The 16331-nt window shown below is 43.9% G+C and overlaps 1 protein-coding gene across 1 annotated transcript; it reads right to left on the reverse strand.

The window, feature by feature from the left end:
• Positions 1–442: 442 nt before the first annotated feature.
• LOC308124281 (tripartite motif-containing protein 16) lies at positions 443–8418 on the reverse strand (the record flags this gene model as incomplete). The annotated part of the gene is made up of 5 exons (XM_080487204.1): positions 8340–8418; positions 2433–2459; positions 2271–2333; positions 1422–1561; positions 443–850 (listed from the first exon to the last, which is right to left on the reverse strand). Exons 1-5 carry the CDS (start codon positions 8359–8361, stop codon positions 443–445), a joined length of 660 nt encoding a protein of 219 aa, XP_080343330.1. The 5' UTR covers positions 8362–8418.
• Between the last annotated feature and the right edge of the window lie 7913 nt (positions 8419–16331).

The raw sequence follows: 16331 nt of genomic DNA on the forward strand, positions 1-16331 counted from the left end.
AAGAAAAAAAAGACAACAATCGCCTCTGTGTCCTGCAATACCTCATCATTCCTCTTGGGGCACTGGAACTCACATTTAACAGACGGTTCAATAACTTCGGCAACATTTATACACATTATCATTTATCATTTATTGACTAAATTCAACACGTTAAAAAAAAGATAAAGGTAGCTCATGCAAAGTCCTCTGTAATAAAAACATACACAACTATTTTTTTTATCTAAGTGCAGTAAGTTACATTAATAAATATTCAAAAAGGCGTTTTGGGTTAAAATATGGAAATTTTAAGCGTCATGCACTTGAGAAAGTGGCTATAATCTACTGAGAAGTCATAACTGCTCCATTATTTGTTCCCTAAACATCACAAACCCTCCTGACTCTTTTAAATATACACTTACCCGCCCCCCCCCACCCACCCACCAAGAAACCCCCCCCCGCTGTGTCACTGATCCTTCTTCCGGAGGAGGCAGGAGGAGTTGGTGCCGATCCAGAAGCCGGGGTAAATCTTCTCCTGCAGGTTGACTTTGAACTTCTGGATGAGGCGCACCGCCTTCTCGCCGCCCTCCCCCTCCACCAGCAGGAACTTGACGATGCCGGCCGGCTGGTCCACGTACACACCCAGGGTGGAGGTGGGGGGCATCTGGATGTCCACGTTCTCGCTGTTGTGCCACACCTGGAAGCAGGAGCCGGACCAGCCCACCCCCCAGGAGGCGCTGTTCTCCCCGAGGCCGCAGGCCCCGTCCTGGACCTTCCTGGGGGCGCTCTCGCAGGCCACGCCCACCACCACCCAGCCCTCGTAGTCCACCTCCCAGTAGCCCCGGTAGCCCAGGAGACCCTCCTTAGACAGCACCTGGAGGCGGGAGCAGGGATTATTATTATTATTAGGGACCGAGCCCCATTGTGTTTGTAATGTTTCTTCTTATTTTATTTTATTTTTTTCATTTTACTTTGACTCCCACTAAACACACTCAAATGTTGACCAAATTTGGAAAAATTTAAGGAAATGTAAAAATGTACCCAAGAATGCTAAAATGTGCTCTCTAGTGCCACCTAGACACACTAACATGGCGACCACGGCCTGTAGGAATTATCGTAGGGAGACCAAACCAAAACTCAAATTGTTCGACTCACCAAGACCTAAAAATCACGTGCCGGCACCCCTGACCTAAATCCAACAGGAAGTCCGCAATTTACCTTTCAAAATAAGATTTGCAAACGCTATCTCCTCTGAGGGCGACCACCGTATCAGCTTCAAAACACGATCAAATGACAGAGGAGACTCTCCTGCTCAGAAATTCAGTTCAACTTTTTGACTAGTCGAGCGGTTTCGTTTCGTTCGACAAGAAACAGTTAAAAACCAGATCAAACTTCCGTTAAACAATAAGATAAGACTGCTTTAAAAGCCTTTTGGGGACTTGTACCTGAGGCGAGTGGTCGTATCTCTCGGGCCTGTTGGGGTATGGACAGACTGCGTCTGAGGAGCGAGTCACTTTGGAGCCGCTCTCAGAGATCCACAGCAGCTTCTGAGCCGTCTTGTCGTCCAGAGTGAGCGGGAACCAGTCTAACATGAACACAGTGGGGGGGGGGGGGGGTAAACTTTGAAAACAAACAGGACGAGAGCTACACTCGGTAGAGCGCAGACCTTCGCCAACCCCACACTTGGTTATGGAACCGAGTTAGCATCGCTAGCATGATAGCTGTTAGCTGATATCGATGCTAACTGGGTAGGTCAGGTAGCTACATCACTGTGTGAAACACTGAGCGGGAAACGTCTCCATGGCAACAGACGCTGATCTCCTGTGATCCCCTACATGAGGTGCCTCTCTCATCTGCTTTGAATGAGACCCCCCCCCCCCCCCCCCCACCCCCCCACCCCCCCCACAGTTTTCGTCCCAAAATCTAATCAATTGGTCCTTGGATGGTGACAAATCATCCCTGAAAATTTTCATACAATTCGGGTGAGAAGTTTTTGCAAAAAGTTGGTAAAATACATCCATACAAACCAATAAACGCAGACGAAAACATAATCTTCTCACCCAACTTTCGTTGGCAAAGGTAAATATCAACTTGAACTGCATGAAACTCACATAAATGATATCTTATATCTGATTGACATTTTATATTTAGTTATATTTCATTTTAAATTAATTACAACGATCCATACTTCAACAATCATTTACATTAAGACTCGAACGAGTGTTGGAGGGAATCATGTACGAGTCGTCTTCTCTTCACATAAAGATTAAAGCTTCAGAGAAAAGAGCGCTTACATTTCGTGAAGTCCGCCCGGGTGGTGGGTTCAGGGATGTTTGGCTCGTATGGGGGCAGCTTCACTGATGGCAGGTAAATAAATGTTAAAGGAGGGAACCATTGTGCATTAAATGCAGAATTTTGATGGCGACGTGAGAGGAGCAGTGCATGCTGGTCCTCACCTTCTGCTGCAGTGCTGGATTTTCTTCCTGGAAGAGAAGAAGACAGACGGAGTCATCCATCACTTCATTATGAAACAAAGAGCTGGAGGGCTCCACTGTCCACTCACTCCGGTTTCACGTTGAAACTGCAACGTTTTGAAAACGATGTCCGTTTACACGGAAGTGGCAGAAACGCTGAAAGCAATGCTGTGAACATGTTGGGCCACTAGTGGGCGCTGTTGTTGGCTTTTTTTGTGAAACCACCTGCGTGCAGAGAACAATCCGCTCTGAACATCAACAATGGGAGAACGCGGACATTCTCGTGGACAGACGAGGAACATTACGGTGACTGTCAAAATAAAACTACCAAGTGCAGGGGAATTTGGACTGGGAGTCATGACACCACGGAGGAAAACATCGTTATTGTCCATCTATTGAGCATGTGCAGAGAAAATATTCACTACGCCCGTGGTGCCTCATGCGCAGTGGCAGAGTTTCAAAAAAGTTGTGTTGTCTGACGGAGTCCGAGTGTTTTGAAACGTTCCAACTTGGAAGCAGTTTTTAAAAAGTTGCTCTTTCCCCCATTTCCATGGAGAGGGAATCAGAGCGTTTTTCCACTTTCGAAGCGGTTTCTTATTCTTTTTCTTTTTCGTTTTTTTTTAATAGCAGTTTTCCCGTTTCCATGGCGATGAGCATTTTCAAATTGAATGAATGAATGAATTTTTTTCACACATGTGCCCAGCCCACATGGGCTTATATGACACTATTTACATTAATTGGAAGATGACAGTCATGCTACATTTTCAATATAACACAAACATTTCATCAAAGTCATCCACATATCTTGCCAAACTAAAAATTTTATTTCGAAATAACCAACTCAGCATATCACCAGCAAAACGGCGTGTGAACGACCCCCCGCCCCGACCACCACCACCATTCATCTGCAGTAAATCACCTGCTCCCTTCAGATCACTGTGTGATTAATGAATCTTCCCTCGTTCCTTCCAGGACTCGGGTTTCACCATGGTGTTGGTGGTGTTGGTGGTGGTGGCGGGGGGGGGGGGGGGGGGGGGTTGTGGAGCTCGGAGCATGCGTTTGCATCACAGTCAGTGACAGTGGGGGTCTGATTCTGAGAATGCAGCTCCTGTATGGAGCGATTGCTCGCCATGTCTTTTGACTCCCTCTGCTTCACTGCGTCTTCTGACATCGGGAGAGGAATGATGGAGGATTTCATCATCAGGCTCCTCTCTGCAGTTTTACAAAACATGCCCCCCCCCCCCACCCCCCATTACATCACTGCGTTTGATTCGCCTAACCTTTAGTTCGGCCCAAATTACACCCTCATCTTCACAAGGATGCTTCTCGCTGCGTTCACCTCTGCCGGCGTATCAGCTTAAATTAAGACATATTTCCTCATGCTTAACCTTTCCCTTCGTGAATCCTCTCTTTAATGCTAAAAACAGTCATTCTCCAACACTCATTTTTCAGAAAAACTCCCATTAAACCCTCACTGAGAGGTAGATGTGGATAAAACCCAGTTGAACCTGAGAGGTTACACCCGTCATCACGGCAGACGATTTCATCATGGTCTTTTTAATATTCTCTCTTTTTTTTCAACTGCCGCAGATAAATTTAAACTGTAACATCACATAAAACAGTCAATTGATCTGAATGAGGTGAATATATCGATCAATCCATCTATGGGTGTTTCACATTTGGCTCCCTGTCGTGTTTCTGTGTACACGTTGAATTTAATTCTCTTTCTGAATCGCATTTTCCCGTCTGAAAGCTGCTGCAGCAACACATTCTGATTCCAATAATTGGCAACTCGCAGTCTGGCGTTACATCTGTAAACGTCGGGGCGGGGATGTCGCTGTGTTCCCTGAGGCGGCGTGCAGTTCTTGCAGGTGTGGCCGACAGAGTCTGTGGGGTTATCGCTTGTTGGCTCCTAAAGGCGCCCAGCCAAGCCTCTTCCTCCAGCGACAGGAATACTGTGCGTCGCCGCCCCGCTGTAATTAAAAGTCTAAATATACGCTGTTTTGCTGTTGTGCGGGAGACCGTTCTGCCAAAAGCAATTACCTGACTGGACTCACTAAGACCAGGAAATTCGCTCATCAGCCGAGCATGCAGACGAATTAATCGAACCCTACCGGGGCTTAGGGTCGGATTACAAATCAAATATGAGGCTTCGACGGACCGGCCAGAGTGCAAACACAAATCGAAGCATCCGAAGGCGGATGGTGTGAGGACTTGACGCTGGGCGGCAGATGGACAGAGCTTCATGGCTCTGGAGAGAGAGGCTTGGCAGGACGGAGGCGGGATAGAGTGAAGGTCATGTTGTAAATCGGGCGAGATTGAAAGTCACTGGTGACAGCTCAAGTCGTCCGTCTTGCTTCCCCTCCTTCTTTGAACTCTTTCTTCTCAGGAAGCGGAACAGGTGAAAGCTCACGGGGGGACGATTCCCGGGAGCCTTTCTATTTTGGAGTTTGCATGTTCTCTCGCGCGGGCAGGCGTTTTCCCCCACAGGGAGGTGGTGCTCTGCTTTCAGGCTGAACCGGCTGGGATCTGCTCAAGCCCCCCATCACCCTCGAAATTAGGAAAATGATTCGACACAGTACAAATAAACTGAAGAAAACATAAAAACTTTAATATCTGTGTCAGCATTAGTCTATCTAAATTGTCCATTGCATTGTTGTATCATATATTTAAGTATTCTGTATGAATTTTATGAAATCAGGTGATACATTTTAATGGTTATTGCCAATGTTATCACTTTTTACTGTAGTTTATATTTGTAATATGTATTATAATGTTGTGTGTGGCTGCCCGGGGAGTGCAGATGGAAACTAGCCACGGCTAAATCTGGTACAACGCATCTTTTCTTTAAGATTAATGTTTTCTGTACGCGGTCCCTGAAAAATAAACACATTTAAAAAAAAGAAGGGAAGGAAGAAGGGATTAAAACCAGTTGACTTGTAACAATCTCAATGCAGCTCAAATGGACTGGATCACGTCTTAAACATTTCGCCAGTGTTCAGAAAACACACAGAAACATTTAAAATGATGTAGTTAGTATATCAGGCCACGAGTTGGCGCTGTTGGCCCACACACACGTACCGAGAACAATCCGCTACACTATAACTCAACTATAGAACTGACGAGTCCCAGGAGAAGAAGGGCTTTTAGACATTCCGGAGGAAAATGTTATTCTTATTGTCCAGCCACTGAGCATGGGCAGAACTAGTTACTAGTAACTAGAACTAGTTACTACAGTCGTGGTGTGTACGACCAGGAGCAGCTATTCCAAGCCCGAGCGTTTTCGAAAAGTTTCCCACGGAAACGGAGTCAGAGGGATTTCATAAAGCACCATTGTCGTGGAAACGGACACCCAAAACGCCATGGAAGTGGAAGTTTTGTGTTTTCACTGGAAAAGGTTGTCGTGTGAAACGGGTGCGTGGCTCTCGACACCATCTTGTGTTCTCGAATCGCTTTCGTTGAAGTCAGAGGCGGTCACACGTGTTGCATAAAGCGCCACACAGCAGACAAAGTGCAGAAGGTGTTCGGAAGCAGCCTCAGGGTAGAAGCCGTGGATTTTAGGCAGTGCGGCTTTGACGGGAGGGCCGGGGGAGTTCTCCATGATGGCCGTCGCTTCCCAAATCCTAAAGATATCTTTCACATCTGCCCGATGAAGCACCTCAGGTGACCCCCGGTGTGAGATTTCAACCCTGTGATTTGGGCGACTGGAGGTGTGCCAGGGCCTCCAGCCGCCCCGCGGACGCTAAACCTCCGCGGCCAGGCTCAGCGGGATAAACAGGAGAGGGGAGGATAAACAGATACGCCACATGATTGATGGCTTGATGGAGACATAACGGAGACAGAGCCGAGGAGTGAAGATATGCAAGAGCAGCGAGACGCCTCGTGAATCGGGCCAGGAATAAAGGATGAGCATGAGGCGATTGCCGAGGGGACATTCCAAGGAATAGGAATTTACTTGGATTCTTAAAACTTTCTGTTTTTTCTAGTATAAATACTACGATTTACCATGGAGCCACGCGCTTTACTCATATTCTACCCAAACATCCAATAATTCTTAATTCAAAATATAGTATTAATAACATCAGTGTCATTTTCTATTCCAGGGGTGTCGAACACATTTTAGTTCAGGGTATAGAGCCATGATAACCTTGTATTTAAGAGTAGAAGGGATGAAAATGTCTTTATTTTCACAAAACCAAACACTTATGACCTAAGATTACTACAGTCTCTACAAAGAGCCAATTTACAGTGAAAAATTCGGGCGCAAAACACAGTGAAACGACCGACAAACTCGAGCTGTTTTGTTATGCATGTTTTTACAAACCGTTTTATTTTTTCTCTGGTTGTCTGCAGTAGAGATAAATAAGATGTTCCCGAGAAGTGCAAAGATATTTCATGTGACGTTTACTTGCATTTTCCACATCTTAACTGTTTTTTTGAAACCATGTAGATGATGTGATTTATTTATTTTTAATAAATGATGTGATTTCCTCATGAATCAAAATGTGCAGTATTCATATTTTGATGATATTAAACAGTCTCATTGTGGTTTTCTTAGAATACATGCCGGGATTTTTTTATTTTTTATAGTGGAATAGATGTCACTTCATTAGGAATCATTATTTGTCTTAATATTACTGTGATTTACTGCAGTTCTTAAAGATTTTAAAGCATTTAATGATATGTTTTTGTTTTAAATTTCAGTGTTAAGGGGAGAAAAAAAAAGGTAATTCCTTGAATTTCAGAGCTGCTTTACTTTACTTTTTTCTACATTATAATACTCTAGTTGAGGTAAATAATCCAGTTTGCTTTGCTTTGTTGCAGAATCCCAAGTTGTGCAACGACCAAATAAAATCTCCATAAATAACTTATCAGAAGAGTTTTCAAGCTGTGGCATCTGCAGGATTTTTGATGGTTTAAAAAAGGGGGTTGGGGGGTGGCGGGGGGGAACTAATTGGGTGTAGACTCGATCCAAAAGATAAAAAAAGATGTTAATCTGATGCATCTTCCTTCCTGGAGCGAAGCAGTCTGAGCACACTGGGGCAGAGACAGACGGACGGACTGATGGACGGGAACATGAGCTGTGAAACTGCAGATGCTTGGAGCTGCGACATGAGAGCCTGATGACCAGCATGTGTGGGAGAAACCTTAACCAGGCCTTTCATGCACCTTGTGGACGTGATTGATGGGCCCGAGAAACGCAGCAGAATCCGGGGGATCAGACGTGACGACAGGCGCTTGGCTGCCGATGACTTACAGGGGTGATTCCACATCACAACATCAGATAAACAAAGTATGAAACGTGTAATAAAACTCTAACGACACGCAATAAACGGAGGTCCTGCCAGGTCAGTCGGTGGCATGTCTGTGCTGATTGAGTCATTTAAACAAGCAAAGAAGAAATTTGAACAATCGCACAGCGGATATTGAGCTACATGGAAGAACATTTTATTCGTTTAATGATTTATAAATAAAATCTCACCCTGCAAGAAGACCTCAGATGCAGTTAAAATCTGGATTCTGTAATTTTTTTCCACATTTTTTAGCTTCAATATTTTATCAAAAATTACATTACACTACAAATTTCTTCAGTTTAATCTGTTGAGCTTTAAACTCTGATCACCATAAATGTCTTATAATGAATTAAGGCTTTAATCTCAGCATGTGAAACAAATAAAAACATTTTACAATTGTTTGTGCAAATTGTATTCTGCTTATTTATTGTCTTAAAATTTTTTATATTTTCTGTTGTTTTTGTTTTCACTGCTTCAAAACCTAGAATTTAATGCAGGAATGTCTAATCTGATCGAATCGAACCTGATGGTTGTTAATCTGAATGAACAGTATAATTCCCCTCGCAGGCGTCTTCAGACACAATGTTTTTCTTACCTGCTTTCTTGGGGACAGGCATGATTGTTCAGGTGCTCCTCGCAGTGCTCAGCAACAGACGGTGGCGGATTGTGCCTCCACGTGCCCCAGGGGTCACTCTTATTACCTTCCCTAGAGGAGGAGGAGGAGGAGGAGGAGGAGGAGGAGGAGGAGGAGGAGGACCACAGGGATGGTCCATCCTGTCACATGAACAACCTTCCGATCCTTTCCAGGCATCAGCTTGATGGAGACAAGCAAATGTCCAGAAGTGTGCGCTCTCATTTGCATACACATGGACCGGGCATGTGCACGACGCACCCCGAGCTCACGGCACCCCCCCCCCCCACACACACACACACACACACACACTTTAATGCTAAACCGTTGGATGTAATCTGTGTCACCTCGACATCATCTCACATTTTCCCCGAACGGACCCTGGCATGGAGCTATAGGTGTTATTTCGTGTACCGAGAGCGTGAGACGTCAGTATTGGGAGGGGAGGTCAGCGGCTCACAGCGGGGCCTGTCATCGGTTCAAGAAGCCGTCAGTCACCTGCTGCTGCCAGTGCACTTGAGGGCCAAACTGGACGGAGGTGCTGGTATAGTCAGAGCTTGAAAATAACATCTCAGCCGTATCCAGTGTCCACTTTGATATATTATTTATCAAATCACATTTTCTCCCCCAGTAACGCACTTTGTGATTGCCAACTTAGGGTTAAGACTTTCTAGTCTACGTCACGTGTGCAGATGTTAATGATTCTGCAGTCCTGTGAGGAATCGTTTAACATCTAGGGAAGTCGAGGATGCAAGGCATGGAGGGAAATCTTTTTTATTTTTTTAAATAATCTGTTTGGGGTAAGAAAAAAGAAACAAACTAGAACGGACACTCAGTCGAGTGCATACCTTCGCCAAAGCCACATTTGTTTGAGGGACCGAGTTAGCATCACTAGCATGTTAGCCGTTACCTCATATCGACGCGAAGCAGGTCGCAACATCACCGTGTGAATCACTGAGCATTTTAGGGTTCTATTCAGAAAACGGTTTGCCGTTAACGTTCCAAAATCTAATCGACTGGTCCTTGAATGATGACAAATCATCCCTGAAGGTTTCATGCAATTCAGGATGGTAGTTTTTGGAAAAGTTGGTCAAATACAATACGAAAATACACGCAGACGAAAATATAACCTTCTCGGTCACCCAGCTTTTGTTGTTGAAGGTTCTCACAAGAGTAAAACAAACAAAAACAACAAATGTCTTCAGGAAGATCCATGGCTTATGGATTATTCAATAGAAAAAAAATAATACCGAATAATGAAAATTAGTAAATGAATACAGTGAACTTACTTAAGTTAATGGAATTTTTAGATAAATAGTCACTTGAAAAACTTCCCGTTGCTTTTGATTGTTTTGCATATTTAGTCCTGTCTCAATGTGCACATAGCACATGGAAATATATAGTTTTATATCGTCTGCATAACTGCGGATGTTGATGCCATGTCTCGTGATGACATTCCCAAGCGGGAACATGTGTAAGTTAAAAAGCAAGGGGCCGAGGACTGACCCTTGGGGGACGCCATGTCTTATTTCATGGACTCCGGAAGAGCATGTACGTTTCTATCTGTGTGACAGGAACCGAACCACTTGAAGGATGAGTTCGGTTTTTGAAACAAGTTGATTCCAGTTGTTTCTGTTGTTGTGGAAATAAACCATCAGAATGCTACAAATGTTTTTAAGTTTTCACTTTAAGACATTGTTTTATAAACAGGACCTAAACCTGATGTGCCACCAGAGAAGACCGTCAACATATCATGTTACTCCCTATAGCAAATATCAGCATTAATGAGGGAATTCTGGGTATTAATCAAACAGAATTTGCGTTGAACTACATTGAAACGTGGAGGCTCTCGTCGCACATCTTCCCACCATAATCATGATCGGAACGAGTTGATGGGAAATAACTCCCTGTCACGAGTGTCTGGCTCTTATTAAAGGAAGAATCTTAATGAAGTGTAACCGCCTGCTTATCGCCGGCTCCTATAATACCAGGTCCCGTCTGTGTGAGGCATGAAACCTCATTTCAACACCTGCTGCTCACTGCTGTCAGTGACTGGGCTTAAATGGTATTGTACCCTGACCCCCCCCCCCCCCACCCCCCCCCACCCCCCCCCCCCCCCCCCCCCCCCCCCACCTTGGCTGTGTTTAGGGGGCGCCACATTATACACCCTGCGATCACGGTGCGATATCCCAGTGTACATTACCGCCAAGCGTGGCCGTTAAACGTCTCCTCGTGTTTCTTCATTACATGTTAACATGATGGTGAAATGCACAGCGCGTCCGGGCGCCGGCCGGCGTACAATAAGTGTGAGGCAGTTATCTGCGAGGGGACCGTCAGGACTTCCTCATATAGATTCCCCTGAGTGACGGGGCAGCTGCTCGCTCCCCGGGGGGGGGGGTCTGGACTTTGAATCAGCCTTTGTTCACTACTAAAGTGTATATTTACCACGACAACAAATCACTTCAATCCTGAACTCATCAGGATTTGAACCAGAGTCCCTACAGCCAGAATACCGTTTTACTACAATAAACCAAACTTTGCCGTCCAGCCCTTTAATGCAAAAAAAAACAATTCCAAAAAAGTTGTGACACAAGTAAATAAGACACAAATCTCATGAAGATATATGTCAAATTGACATTCAGGTCATTTAGAATGAGAATAAATCTTATTTATAGTAAAAAAAATAATATTACTCTTATTGTTAGTTCAACACTTATTTTTTAACTTCCTTTGCAAACTTTTGGGAGAAATAAACCTTTGTTATTTTTAAAAAGCATTGTCAAATGGGTCGAGGCGAGGATTCAAGATGCCGACAGAGCAGGTTGAATAAGAAGCGCTCGCTTATCCAAATGGCAGGGAAACACAAGGAGAGCAGAGAAGCAACTGCATCTCAGAAAACAGAGAGAATCACGGAGGAAACATAAAATCACAGAGCGGCACGGGCGTAACGTTCCAGACACACAAACAATCTGTCAACAAGGACTGAAGCTCAACTTATAGTGTAGCCACCGGGTGCAGACGATCCCACACTCAGGCTCAGGTGAAACGTATCAGGGAGCAATCAGACACGAAGAGGGGAAGCCGAGGAGCCGGAAACCAGAGCCAGCAAAATAAATAAATAAATAAAAGCAGGAAACAGATGAGACACAAACTGTGCACTAATTACTAGAGAATGAATGGGATTTAATAAGTTGTACTTCTTCCCACTCCTTTTTGAAAAAGCTACTTGATTATATTTTTTGTTTGTTTGGTTGATTTGCTGTGAACTGTTCATTTTGAAATTTGATTTTGAGAATGTTCGAAATAAAGAAAAAGATTTAACGAAAATAAACAACTAATTTGTTGAAAAAACACTGTAAAACTGAGCAGAACCACACTGCTAAGACATGAAACGTTTCTCACTGGACTCACATGTTTTGTAACCTTGTGGCTGTCAACCTTTTTACTTTTGAGTACTGCTGTCCTAAAGTTTCTTAAAAAGTACATTGAAAGTGATGGACAGGATCCGAGATTCTCCATCTGTGGTATATGCACACCACCAGTGGTACATGAGTGCCCTCGAGTGGCAATAAAAATGCAGCGTTTCGAAAACACCCCAACTCAGTGTCCATGGGAATGGCAGAAACACTGCAACTGCGCATGCGCAGCAATAGTAAATAGTTCTTCTGCAATTAGATGGCATGGTAACTGCATTGTGTTTCCACATTTCTGTTGTTTCTATGGAAACACAGTTTTAACAAGTTCCTGAAACAAAAAAAAAAAAAGCATTTCCTCTTGAAAAAAATGTGGAGCACCAGGTCATGATTTATTTATAATGATGAATATTAAATCCTAACGGCTGCATTTCGGAGCAGTATTGTCTTTATAATGTAGAAACTACAAGTGGAACAGATATGACAGGTGCAGACTAAATATAAAGACTTCTCATTTAAAATCATTTAACAGCACTAGAGTTATCCTCTGCCTCCCCCTGCCTGGGGGGAGTGAATGCAGTCACAGATTCCAAACGGCGCAGGAGGCAAAGCAAATGTCACCAGTGCAGATTTTACCGTAAACTCAGCAGATAATAAACCGCTGGCTCCCAAGGTGCACAGATTTACGGCGTGAGAGCAACAGGACAGAGTCAACAGCCCCCCCCCCCCCCCCCCCCCCCCCATAGCTGTACTGTAACATAAACCTGGAGAGAGGTCCTAAATTATGGGATGTCAGACACATGGTGTCATGCTGACAGTGGCGGTCGGAGATTTATGAGGAACGTCCTGCCATGTATGTAACTGCTGCAGGGCCGACCACTGAACATCAAAGCAAACCTAAACCAAAGATTCATCATCAATATGAAACAAACAAACAAATCTTCCAGACTGCGTATATGAGAATTTTATATTTGAAATTATATCACGTTGTAATGTTGAATTGTTTCCACACACTGACGCTTTGCTTTATGTTTAGCTGAGGATCTCAAACATTGATGACTAAAAAGGGCAATTTTCAATTTTCGATATTCCACCGAATAAAACTAGTCTGGAGCCGCAAAACATGTTAATTATCTGAAATAAGTGAAAAAAAAATGCTTTATATACAAAGGCTGCATTTATTGCTTTTGTGGCCATTTTTTTAACCGTATATTTCCCCGTCATTTAACACTTGGGTATTTTAGCATTTAATGTACATTTAATAATAATTAGAGCATTTTTTGCTAGAATAGCAATTTCTTTTCCTTTTTTTTTTAAATTTCCTCCTCAAAAACATTTCCAGCGTTTCTGCCGTTTCCATGGAAACGGACGCCGTTTTCAAAATGTTACCGTGTGAACGTGAATTTATTTCTGGAACGGAAATGCCAAAACGATGCGTTTTCACTTGAACCGTTGTCATGGAAACGAAGCATCGGAGTCACTCCTGAACCAAACGTGCAGCCTGTGCAGGGAACTCTCCTGCTCTCGACACGTGGTCCCCCGGTCTCAGTTTAACCGCATCCAGTTCCACTTCCGGACGTCACCACCGTCATGTGTCTGGGCGCCGCCCCGCTTCCGGGTACGCGGACATACATCATGGCGCTCACCAACAGGCCTCCCGTCGGAGCGTCGGCCGAACGCGGAGCCGGCGCCCCAGAGATCTCTTTACAAACGGATGACTGCTGTTAGTTGTCACCTCCTCGTTCACGTCGAGACGGCAGATGCCTGAAAACAGCGCGGCTCAGGGTGAGTTTGTCGTTCTGAGAAAGAGGCCCGGCTGGTGGATGGACGGGGGTGGACGGGGGGGGGTCAGAGGGCACGGGGACTAAAAACAGCCGAGCAACTGACGTGAGGACGAGGAGCGGCAGTGTTGACAACAGGATGTCAAGACACTGGATTTCTAAAGCTGTGATGTTGTAGAGCTCCAAAATTATTATAAATACAGATTACTATTTTTTGTTTATATTAGCCCCCATGAAAATGAACACAAGGGGAGCCACATCAAACAAAACCTGCTGAAAGAAACCACCACCAGATTTTCCTTTTTGAAGCAGAGCTGGAAGGATTTCAGGGTGATGGGAAGAATTTACCACGAATGAATGAAGATTTAAGAGCAGTGGCACCAATTTAATCTTGAATGAGCCCGATGGGTAAAATAGTGCCATAACAACTTTTAAATTTTAACTTTAGCTCAGACAAGTAAACCATTCTCCAATCAAACTGCACACAAACATAGAAATTATTACAATAACCTTTTGTTTCTTCATCTTCTTTCAGTTTAATTCACTTCATTTCAACTTTATTTATTAAGCACCACGTACAACACAGTCGTTTCGAGGTGCTTCTAACAGAGAGAAACTCAAAAAATCCACATGAGCATCCATAGCTGCAGTGGAAAGGAAAAACTCCCTCTAACTGGAAGAAACCTTTGGTTCAGCAGTGCGGCTTTTTGCTGTTGCAGTTGGGGTGGTTTTCAATTAATCACTTCCTTGAGTAATTATTTTGGCTCCGATATCAGTCATGAAATCAGCTGTTTGCTCCTCCACAGAGTCCTGAGCAGCAACAGTGAGATGTGTTTTTGTAAAAGGAACTGCTGTTCCGCGTTCGTCCACTGGGGGTCGTACTGCTTGATTGATAGAGGCCATAGACAGAGGCTGGAAAGGAATAACGCTCATGCAGGTTGTTCATAATGGTGTTGTGGTGTTTTGTGTTGAAAAAAAAAAGTTGAAAATTCTCAGTTTGTATATCAGATCAATTGAAATGAGTTTGCTTCATCTTCTATTTTTTGGAACTTCATGACGCTCCCGCGCCTCTCAGGTCGTCCGGAACAGGTTTACTGAGAGTTCCAACGATAAGCAAGTCAAAACTTTAATGTTATTTTCTACTTGGCACAAACTGGAACATACTTTGAGAGTATTTGACTTCGGTTCAGTGTGTCAACTCATTTAAATCAGTTTTAAAACACGACTGTTTGTACTGCAGCTTTCCAGAGAACCAGAGGTAAGATCGCTCTTTATGGATCTTTCATTTGTTTGCTGTTGTTTGAGGTGACGTCTGCTTACTGCGGAAAACATCTTCGACTGATCATGATCGTGATTTCCCAAATATTGAACTTTCTGACCAAATCCAAAAACAGAACGTTTTCCAATGAAAACACTCGGGCTCCAATCCAAGGAGGAAACGCTGCTACTGCACATGTGCAGCGCGGCCGTAGTTAAAATTGTTCTGCACATGCTCAGTAGAGGACAATAAGAACAACGTTTCCTTCGTCGTATCATGACTTCCAGTTCATTTTCTCCTGTAGTTCTATTTGGACAGTCGTCAAAATAACAATCCAACTTGGTCGTCTGTCCACTGCCAAACTTTTCTGAAAGCAAAATGTAAAGGCGATGTGTTTTCACTTGAAATGTTTTTGTCTTTTTCCTTTTGTCCAACCCTTTGTTTTCGTTGCCGTCTCCTCACCCGCACGGAGCTCTGTCTGTTGATTGGCAAGTTTAGACTAGTTTAGTATTATCATTATCATTATCATTATCATTATCGAACCAGGGTCTGCATTACATAACAGATATCCCACACCTTGATTTTTTTTTTTTAAAGCCATGATTCGGGACAATGGAATTGACATATTGCACAGCTTGTCCTTTTGCAGTCTTAATAAGCACATTGAGCTCTGTGTAGCACCAAACTATGCGAGGATTTAGTTTAAGAACACGCTGTACAATAGAGACAAAGAGTTCTGCTGCTTTCTTTTGACTTGTGCTGCTGAAAGCTGATGTACTGGCTCAGGTCTAGAAAACACACACCCATGTCTGACATGTAGCAATTACAAAGTACAGGCCCCCCAAAAAAGGGAAGATAAATGAGAGGATTGCGAAGACTCCATCAATCCAATTAGATGTGAACTCTGAACAAACAAGTCGAGCGTTTGTGTTTGACTCACCTGAACTGATCGGATTCTCTACATTATCCTCATCTTGAAGAAATGTTCAGACGACAGCTGATGTGACATCTAATGTGACATATGAGACATGAGTTAACTACAAGCATCCTCTCAAGCTTGCGCTCAGCAAGCTTGAGAGGATGCTTGACATTACCAAACTGCCGAAGGAACGTTGAGCAGATGAAAGATATGGAAAGAGAATTCGTCTGGCCTTTAAGGTGTTTCTTTCACTGTTCCCAGACAGAACTGAGCGTTGCGCCCGTTTATTGTACAAATATTTCAAGTCAAAACGGCAAACTTTCATGACGTTTTGGGAGTCTGTTCACACAACAATGGTGTTCGGAGGAGCCGCTGAAACAAAGGCAAGTTTTGTTGTTTGACGCTGCTCCGGAGGTTTATTTTAGGACTGCAAGACATCCGGACAAATCAGTCCAACTTCTCTCTCCCTTTGCTTCAGTCAACCCAGTTTCTATAGAAATGAACCACCGGAATAATGAGTTGATGAATCCTCTCAACCCCATTCGATGTCAGGCACCGACCTGCAGCGTCTCCAGGAACTTGAAG

This window comes from Lipophrys pholis, assembly GCF_963383615.2.
Source record: "Lipophrys pholis genome assembly, chromosome: 19".
Lineage (NCBI taxonomy): Eukaryota > Metazoa > Chordata > Actinopteri > Blenniiformes > Blenniidae > Lipophrys > Lipophrys pholis.